The sequence below is a fragment of the Panthera leo genome, chromosome A1, assembly GCF_018350215.1.
Source record: "Panthera leo isolate Ple1 chromosome A1, P.leo_Ple1_pat1.1, whole genome shotgun sequence".
NCBI classification, from domain to species: domain Eukaryota; kingdom Metazoa; phylum Chordata; class Mammalia; order Carnivora; family Felidae; genus Panthera; species Panthera leo.
The window spans coordinates 116,598,602-116,608,965 of record NC_056679.1 but is presented as its reverse complement, the minus strand read 5'-3'; the positions used below and the strand labels follow the sequence as shown (position 1 = coordinate 116,608,965).

The window sequence follows — 10,364 nt, the reverse complement described above, 5'->3', positions numbered from 1 at the left end:
CGGTTGGGTGGCAGAGAGGTGGGGAGTGACCAGGGTTCACAAAGGAAGTAACAGAGTGACACCCCAGGGTTACATAAACTCTCAGAGGCCGCCAAAGAGGACAAATAACGTGTGGGGAGCCTAGAAACCAGGGAGTGCCGCTGCACAGGGAAAGAAGCCAGAGCCCTTCCCTGAGCTTGCCAGGACAGAGTCTCCGAGCACCAATCGACCATGGTGAGTGTACGGTCTTGGGGACGAAAGGGAACTACTCGAAGAACCCCAGGGACTAGCTGGGGCCGCCCTGACCTCCACTCTCTTCCCAGGTGCGCGCGCCCTGCTTGCTGCTGCTGCTGCTGCTGCTGCTGCCAATGCTGAGCGTCTCTGAGACCACACCAGAACCCTGCGAAGTGGACGACGACGATGTCCGCTGCTTCTGCAACTTCACGGATCCTCAGCCCGACTGGTCCAGCGCCTTCCAGTGTATGGCTGCCGTCGAGGTGGAGATCCACGGCGGCGGCCGCAGCCTGGAACAATTTCTAAAGGGCGCAGACGCCGACCCAAAGCAGTATGCTGACATGGTCAAGGCTCTGCGCTTGCGGCGGCTCACAGTGGGCTCTGCACAGGTTCCTGCTGTGCTTCTGGTCGCCTTCCTGCGTGCGCTCTCATATTCCCGCCTCAAGGAACTAACGCTCCAGAACCTGGAGGTAACCGGCGCGATGCCGCCGCTTCTTCTGGAAGCCACCGGGCCTGCGCTCTCCACCCTCAGTCTCCGGAACGTGTCGTGGGCAACGGGAGGTGCCTGGCTCGCGGAACTGCAGCAGTGGCTCAAGCCGGGCCTCAAAGTACTGAATATTGCGCAAGCACACTCGCTTGCTTTTCCCTGCTCCCAACTCCGCACCTTTCCGGCTCTCACCACCTTAGACTTATCCGACAATCCCGGACTGGGCGAGGACGGACTGACTGCAGCTCTTTGTCCGCACAAATTCCCGGCCCTTCGGGCTCTGGCTTTACGCAACGCGGGGATGGAGACGCCCAACGGCGTGTGCGTGGCCATGGCGGCGGCGGGTGTGCAACCCCACAGCCTAGACCTCAGCCACAACTCGCTGCGCGCCACCGCCCCAGGCGCTCCTGGATGTGTCTGGCCCAGCACACTGAACTCTCTCAACTTGTCGTTCGCTGGGCTGGAGCAGGTGCCTAAGGGACTGCCAGCCAAGCTCAGCGTGCTAGATCTTAGGTGCAACAGGCTGAACAGAGTGCCGGGGCTAGAAGAGCTGCCCAAGGTGAGTAACCTGACACTGGACGGGAATCCCTTTATGGACCCTGAAGCCCCCAAATACCAAGAAGACCCGATGAACTCTGGCGTGGTCCAAGCCTGTGCGCGTTCGGCCTTGGCTGTGGGGATGTCCGGAACCCTCGCGGTGCTTCAAAGGGCGGGGGGCTTCGCCTAAAGCCCAGGAGAGACTAATGAATTGGCTCAGATTGCCCTGGCTGCTGGGAAGCCTCGTCAGGACGTCTTAATCAACCAACCCTCTGCCCCATGTTCATTAAAACCTGAAACAACGATTCATGTCATTTACTCAACAGATGTGTGTACGGGGTGTTGTGATGTGCTAGGCACAGAGCTGGATGTGGAATCCATTATATTTAGACTTTCTTCATCCTAAGAATAGAACTTCAAGGGTGCAAGAGGCAGGGAATATTGCCTGTCTAGGCTGTGTGTGAGAAACAGAGGTTTCCGTGCAATCCAGCTTTCTGAGGAGTTTACTGGCACCTGTGTTAAAGGATATCTGAGTGATAAACGTGCCTAGCAAGTTACAGCACGTTTCCTCTGTGGTGCACTTTCCAAGAGCCAGCTTCTCCCCCTGTCAATGGCAATAAAACCCGGAGCCACTTACTTATTCTCTCTTTATCTCTCCCACCCTCCCGGGAGAAGGGACAGCTATGCCACCTGTCCTACATAAGCTCTGGGTTTCATAATTCCAGGGTTTCTCTTCTGCTATGTAAAGCCGCTTGGCACACACAGGTATTTTGGCTTTCACTGTGTCATCGGGGAATTTGGGCACAGAGGACTGTTGCAAGATGCTGTCATTAAACATTCTGTGTCTGAACCAGAGATCTGATCATTATGTTAGTAAATGTGTGTATAATTGTTTCTGGCTGGATCTTTTTTTTTTTTTTTTTTTTTTTCCTGGCTGGATCTTTGAATTGCAAATAGGATAACAGCTTAGACCCTTCACAGCCTCTTAGACCTTTCACAGGGCAATTAACCACATGTGCCCTCCAAACCACATTATTTCAGAGACCCAGGGCATCGACTCCTTCTAGGAGTCTCTTCTGTACATCGAGGAGGCAGCCACATCCATCAGAGAGCTACACACTTGCCTCACAGAGGAGCTGGGAGAGGGAAGGGAGGGGGATATAAATAACCACAGCCTACTGATCTGCTTCCCTCTAGTATCTAAAGCCACACAGGTAGGGATGAAAGATGCAAAGTAGCATTGGTGGGAGAGTTACACAGGTTACCAGACCACAGATGCAGAGAATCATGGGGACAGATAAACCTCCCCCCACCCCCAGTCAGGAGGCCCCCTGGAGTGTCCCCAAGGGACTTCATCCAGCCTCTTGGAACATTTCTTGTCTCAGAGAACTAACCACTTGAAGCAACTCCTTTCATCTGAATAGCTTTGAGAACTCTTCATCAAAATTATGGAGCCCCTGCTCAACCTCAGGCCCCATTAGGATCCTGGTATACAAAGATGAATCCAAAACATCCATGTCCTCAGGGAGTTCTCAATCCAATAAGGGAGATGTACACAGAAAAGATAGTTATGATTCAGTGAGTGGGAGGGATCAACTCTAAGAGGGAAGGGTGGTTCTGTGGAAGGCTGTACAGAAAAGGAGACATTTAACCAGCTCTTGAGAGGTGTTTCCTCAGGAAGGACATTCCCAGGCAAAAATGGGCACTTCAAAAGGCTCAGAAACCTGAAAGTATAATGGCCAGATCTGGGAATTATAACTGATTCGGTAGGGCTGGAGATCATGGTGATGGAAGCTGGAGACATTCATCCATTCAAGTGCTAATTATGTGCCAGGCACGATGCTAAACCCTGTGGATACAGCAGAAATCATAAAGAAGTTCTGGTTCATACGGAGTCCAGATTCTAGTTGGATGGTGGGGGTGAGGAGAAGACAATAAACATATAATATGTCAAAGTAAGGTAAGTGCTGTGAAGAGAAAGAGGAGAGAGCATTGAGGATTGATATGTTATATGGGATTGTTAGGAAGGCCTCTCTGGTAAGGGATAGTTGAACAAACTCAAGAGTGAATTGGGAAAGTGAGCTTAAGGATAGCTTCCGGAATGGCATTTCAGGTAGAGACAATGGCAAGCACAAAGATCCTGAGGGCTTTGGAATGTTATAGGAAACAGCAAGGAGGCCAATGTGGGGGAAGCAGGGTGAGCAGGGGTGGAAGGGAAGAACAGTAAGAGAAAATATTAGAGAATAGCAGGGCCAGATTATGTAGGGCCTTGTAAAGCCATGTTACTCAAAATATCATCTGAGGCAAGATAAATTTTAAGAAAGTCCAGAATGAATGTTTAGAAACTTTAATAAAATTTCACATTGCAGCAACGTTTCAATTGTATTTTATAAAAGTATCATCCACAAGGATTGCAACTTTAAAAAAGAAACTTGGTCCCTTGCCAAAGGGAGTTGGAGAAGCACCGTAAATATAGAACATAGTAAGAACTTTAGCTTTTGCTCTAATTAAGCTTAGGAGCCATCTCTCTCCTCTGGGCAGAAGAGAGATAATATAACTAAAAGCATGTCAGGAAGGGACATAGAGGTAATCCTGCAGGGTGTGAGGAGTTATTAATGGGTTTTTAGTGGACAGTTAATGGAAGCAGGCATGTGTTTGAAAAAGCCCACAGGTGACCACGTGGAGGATGGATTAGCAGATTCTAAGGGAGCACTGAGGAGGTTATTGAATGAGTCCAGGTGAGAAAGAGTGAGGACCTGACCGGGACAGCAGTAGACATGGGGATGTGGGGGAAGGATGGCTCCAGGAGCTCTGAAAGAAACAGAACTGATGGGTCCCAGGATGCCTGAATGTGAGTGAAGATGGGATGACTCAGATTTCCGGTTTAGGTGATGCAGGGTTTCTCAAGGGGATGGAAATTTAAAAGAAAAAGAAGATTGGGGGAAGGGCACTTCAGAGCTTGAAGTGCTTTAGGGAACTCCCTGTGGAGAAATCCAGTAGCTAGTAGGTTTTTGGGGTTTAGGTCTGACAAGATGAGTTTGGACTGGATGCAAGAATTGAGGAGCAATGCACTGCAGAAGTGCTAGCCATGTGCTATCACTGTGAAGTGATAGCCATGGAAAAGCTCCCTGAGCCCTGGAGGGGATAGAGCAAGCAGGGAGACTGCTGGGAAGGGAAACTCGGAAAACATCAGTCAACATTTTAGGAAGCAGGAAGGGGGGGGGGGGCTTAAAGGAGACAGAGATGTAAGAGGAGAATTCTGAACTTTTCAGGTGGGGGCACAGGGACAGAGTGGTCAGCAGTCTCCTAGCTTCCTTCCCTATCTTTGTCTCTGTCCCCTCCCTTCAACATATTGTAGCCACTCCACTCTGGCATTCTTTCCTTTCACACTGGCTCTTCCCTCTGTCCGGAATGCTCTGGTCATTTGTTTATTCCGTTGTTCAACAAGACTCGTTTAGTGAGTTTCCACCACATGGCAAACACTTGCAAGTGCTGAGGATACATCAGTGAACAGAGCAGCAGAGGTCCCTGTTCATAAAGTGTTTACATTGCAGCAGGGAGAGTAAGGTCTATAGTGTATTAGAAGATAAATGCTGTTGAAAAAAATAGAGCAGGGACAAAAAGGGGAGAGTATTGGGGGTGAGTATTAAACATTGCAAGACATAACTGAGAATGTGGCTTCTGAGCAAAGATGTGAGAGAGGTGAGAGAGTGAGCCTTGCAGTTACCTGGTGGAAACACATTCTGGAAAGAGGAATCATCCACTACACAGGCTCTGGAAGATATAGGAGATGACATCAGTGAGATGAGGGTCCACAGTTTTTTAAGGTTTATAGGCCACTGGAAAGCTTTGGCTTTTATTTTCGGTGAAATAAAAACCCACGGGAGGATTTTGAGCAGAGAGTAACATAATGTGGTTTACATTTTAAAAGGGTCATTCTGGGTGCTACATTGAGAATATCTGCAGGGTGCAAATTAGAAAACCAGTTAGGAGGCTATATTAATAACCCGGTCAAGAAATGATGGTAGATAGAAACAGTTATGCTGTTGCTTAGGACTAGGGTGGTGGCTGGGATGGGAAATGGGTAGTGACCTTGAATGGGGTACCGGATTTCTTTTGTGGGTGATGAAAATCTAAAATTAGTGATGATGGCTGCACGACTGTAGGAATATGCTAAAGACCAATGACATGGAGACTTTAAAAGGGTGAATTTTATGTATTCTGAATTATATCTTAATATAAAGTTGTTTAAGAAAAACCAGATGGTGGCTGGATCAGGGTGGTAGCAGTAGAGATATATATGTTTAAGGTAAGGGTTCAACTTCATTCTTTTGCATGTGGGTATACAGTTTTCTCAGTAGCATTATTTAAAAGTCTGTCCTTTCCCCATCGAATGGTCTAGGCTCTCTCATCCAAATCCTTTGACCATAAATGTGAGATTTTTATTTCTGGGCTCTCTATTCTACTGGTCGATATATCCGTGTTTATGTCAATACTACACTGTTGTGATTACTGTACGTTTGTAGTAAGTTTTGAAATCAATGTGAGATCTCCAACTTTGTTCTCCTTTGTTTTTTTTTAAGTTTATTTATTTATTTAGGGAAAGAGAGAGTGCATGCATGTGTATGCAAGCGTTTGATTGGGGGGAGGGGCAGAGAGAGAGGGAGAAAGAGAGAATCCCAAGCAGGCTCCACACTGTCAGCCCAGAGCCCAATACAGGGCTCGAACCCATTAACCGTGAGATCATGACCTGAGCTGAAATCAAGAGTGGAAGGCTTAACTGAGCAAGCCACCCAGGCATCTCCTTTGTTCTTCTTTTTCAAGATTGTTTTGGCTATTTGGGGTCCCTGGAGATTCCATATGAATTTTAGGGTGGATTTTTTAATTTCTGCATAAAATGCTCCTGAATTTTGATGGAAATTGCATTAAATCTGTAGATTGCTTTGATGAGTGTTGATACTTTAATAATTTAAAATCTTCTAATCCATCAAAATGGGATGATTTTCGATTCATTTGTGTCTTTAATTCTTTCAACAATGTTTTATAATTTTCACTGTACAAGTCTTTAATCTCTTTGGCTAATTCCTAAGTATTTTATTCTTTCTGATGCTATTGTAAATGGAATTGTTTTCTTAATTTCCTGTTCAGATTGTTCATTAGTAGTGTATAGAAACTCATTGGATTTTGTATGTTGATTTTGTATCCTGAAACTTTGCTGACTTTGTTTATTTTAACAGATTTTTTTTGGTATGTATGGATCCTTGTTTTTTCAAAAATTTTAATGTTTATTTATTTTTGAAAGAGAGAGAGAGAGAGCAGGGGAGGCGCAGAGAGAGAGGGAGACACAATCCGAAGCAGGCTTCAGGCTCTGAACTGTCAGCACAGAGGCCAACACAGAGCTCAAACTCATGGAATATGAGATCATGACGTGAGCCAAAGTTGGCCACTTAACCAACTAAGCCACCCAGGTGCCCCATGTGTGTGGAATCTTTATGATTTTCTATGTATAAGACCATGCCATCTGTGAACAGAGATAATTTTACTTCTTCCTTTCCAGTTTGGTGGCCTTTCATTTCTTTTTCCCCCCTAATTTCTTTAGCTAGGATTCCACTATGTTAAATAGAAGTGACAAAAGTGGGCATCCTTGTCTTGATGCTGATCTTAGAGGGTAAGTTTTCAGTCTTTCACTCTTGAGTATGATGTTATGTTCATTGGTTTTTAAGATAAGAGAAATAGCATGGTTGTATGCAGATAGGAATAATTCAGTAGAGAGGGAAAACTTGATACAGGAGAAAGAATGGAGTCTTGCTGAAGGAAGGTCCTTGAATAAGTAAAAAAAGGACTGGTACCTATTTCACGAGAGAAGGGTTGGCCTTAGGGTAAGTACACAAACAGTCACCTTCTAGTCCCAGGCTGGGAGGCAGAGTATCTAGACAAAGATGCTCTGGCGGTAACAGGAGACTGTGGAACTTCTATAAAATTGAAGCTGTAATACAGATCTTCCTATGGCAGGCACCTCATAGTTCAGGATTGAAGGAGCCCCTCCTGCCTCATCATCCTGATGGCAACATCCTGTGTTATTTTCGTCACAGCTTTAACCTCAACTGGAAATCATCTTTATTCATATCTTGTTTGTTTGTTGAGTAGTATTATGTTGGAAGCTCCATGAGAGAACCAATTGTGTCAATCTTGTTTATTTCTGAAACTCTAGTCCCTAAAACAGTGCCTGGCACATAGACACTCCATTAATCTTCACTAAAAAGTTGATTAAATGAACAGGAAGAGTGAGCTGAGGGCTTTAATGTTTCCATGAGCTAAGTGAGAAAAAAAAAACTGATCAGCGTTTTTCTTCACTAAGGTCAAATAAAAACTTTTGCCTAACTGAGGTTGGAGACCAGAAAATATGCGTCAGAGTTCCAGTCACAAGGCACATGGTATTTTTTGATCTGATAGTGTACAGCAGCCTAGGAGTAGGATTTAGTTATTCAAAATTGGGGGTGGGTAGAAGTTCTTGTTCAAAATGGTGGTGTGGGTAGATCCTGAATTCATCTTCTCCCACTGATACGCTGAATCTACAGCTGTACATGAAACAGTTTCTTCTGAAAATAAATAAACAAACAACAACTTAAAAACTGGCAGAGAAAAATTTGAAGTGCTTTCGCAGGGCAGCCCAAGTGAGACCCAAGGATTGAGCAAGTTGCATTGATGAGGGTGTGGCTGAAAAATGCCCCCTAGACAGGGAAGGAAGTAACAAGGAGTAAGAGATGGATTATAACAAGCAAGGGATCCACTTCTGCATACACAATGAGGTTGGATATCCGGTGTGGTGTGGTGAATTTTTGCTGCAAGAGTAGGACTGAGGTCATAGGACTTCCATTTCTGAGCCAAAATCAGTCTCTCTGTAGCTTCCTCTTTTGTTCCTGTGCCCTTATCTGGAAACAAACAGACATCAATTCTTTTCCTCATACCCTGAGTCAAGAGTTTCCACTCTTTTCCCTGGAGTGTTGTTTTCTCTAACACCCGAGAAACCCCTTATTCTCCAATTCAGAAGTGACTCTTCGTGAGCCACATTGATTTACCTACACTGGAAGAAATTGGAATGCTGACCTGGATCTTTGAGGATATAAAAAATCTTTATAGTGTTTTTTTAGGAATGGTATTGTGTATGAAAAGTATGATATTGTAGTTATGTTTAAGAAAGAGTGCTTGAGGGACACCTGGTTGGCTCAGTAGGTTGAGTGTCCATCTTTGGCTCAGTCATGATCTCGTGATTTGTGGGTTCAAGCCCCATGTTGGGCTCTGTGCTGACAGCTCAGAGACTGGAGCCTGCTTCAGTTTCTGTGTCTCCCTCTCTCTCTGCCCCTCCCACACTTGGGCTCTCTCTCTCTCTCTCTCTCTCAAAAATAAATAAACATCAAAAAAAAAAAAAAAAAGAAAAAAGAAAGAGTGCTTGACTTGGGTCCCCTGGGTAGCTCAGTCGGCTGACTGCCTGACTCTTGATTTCGGCTCAGGTCATGATATCATGCTGGTGAGATCAAGCCCCACATCAGGTCCTGTGCTGACAGCGTGGAGCCCGCTTGGATTCTCTCTCTCCTCTCTCTCTACCCCTCCTCCCGTTCGTGTGTGCTCTCTCTCTCTCAAAATAAATAAATAAATAAACTTAAAAAAATTCATATATTTTATGATCATGTATATTAAAAAATCCTGTGGATTCACTAAAATATAATAGAACTAATCAAATTCAGTGAAGTTGTAAGATACAAGATCAATATGTAAAAATCTATTGTAGGGGCAACTGGGTAGCTCAGTCGTTAAGCATTTGACTTCAGTTCAGGTCATGATTTCATGGCTGGTGAGTTCAAGCTCCGCATTGGGGTCTGTGCTGACAGCTCAGAGCCTGGGGACTGCTTTCTATTCTGTGTCTCCTTCTCTCTTTGCTCCTCCCCTGCTCGTGCTCTCTCTCTCTCTCAAAAATAAATATTAAGAAAATAAAAAAATCAGTTGTATATCTATACACTTGCAATGAACATCCTGAAAATGAAATTTTAAAAAATTTCATTTACAATAGCATCAAAAAGAATACAATACTTAGGAGTAAATATAACAAAAGAAGAGCAAACTTATAACTCCTAAAACTACAAAATACTGTTGAAAGAAATTAAAGAGGATACCTTATTCATGAATCTTTTTTTTTTAATTTTTTTTAACGTTTTTTATTTATTTTTGAGACAGAGAGAGAGCATGAACGGGGGAGAGGCAGAGAGAGAGGGAGACACAGAATCGGAAGCAGGCTCCAGGCTCTGAGCCATCAGCCCAGAGCCCGACGCGGGGCTCGAACTCACGGACCGCGAGATCGTGACCTGAGCTGAAGTCGGCTGCCCAACCGACTGAGCCACCCAGGCGCCCCATTATTCATGAATCTTAATATTGTTAAGATGTCACTTCTCCCTTAATTGACCCACAGATTAAATGAAAGTCTTATAAGAATCCAAGCTGAATTTTTGTAGAAATTGACAAGGTGATTCCAAAGTTCATATGGAATTTCCAGAGATACTGTAGACAAAACAATCTTGTAAGAGAAGAACAAAGTTGGAGGCCTCACACTTCCTGATTTCAAAACCCATTGTGAAGCAGGAGTAATGAAGACACTGTGGTACTGGCATAAAAACAAACACAGAGATCAGTGGGTGAGAAGTGAGAGTCCAGAAATAAACCCATGTTTCTATGGATAGCTGATTTTGACAAGGATGTCAAGAACATTCAATGAAGAAAGACTAGCCTTTTTTTTTTAATGTTTATTTATTTTTGAGAGATAAAGACAGAGTGCGAGTGGGGGAGGGGCAGAGAGAGAGGGAGACACAGAATCTGAAGCAGGCTCCAGTCTCTGAGCTGTCAGCACAGAGCCCAACATGGGGCTCTAACCCACGAACCACGAGATCATGACCGAGCCAAAGGTGGACACTCAACCTACTGAGCCATCTGAAACAGGCTCCAGGCACTGAGCTGTCAGCACAGAGCTCCACGTGGGGCTTGAACTCAGGACCAGTGAGATTATGACCTAGGCCAAAGTTGGATGTTCAACCAACTGAGCCACCCAGGTGCCCTGAAAGACTAGTCTTTTAAACAA

General features: G+C 44.9%; 1 protein-coding gene across 1 annotated transcript; it reads left to right on the top strand.

Annotated features, from left to right (window-relative positions):
- The first annotated feature begins 34 nt into the window (after window positions 1-34).
- On the top strand, window positions 35-2,131 carry CD14 (CD14 molecule). Its single transcript, XM_042937192.1, has 2 exons — window positions 35-213; window positions 303-2,131. The coding sequence occupies exons 1-2, from the start codon at window positions 211-213 to the stop codon at window positions 1,425-1,427; spliced, it is 1,128 nt and encodes a 375-aa protein (XP_042793126.1). The 5' UTR covers window positions 35-210; the 3' UTR covers window positions 1,428-2,131.
- Window positions 2,132-10,364: the final 8,233 nt, after the last annotated feature.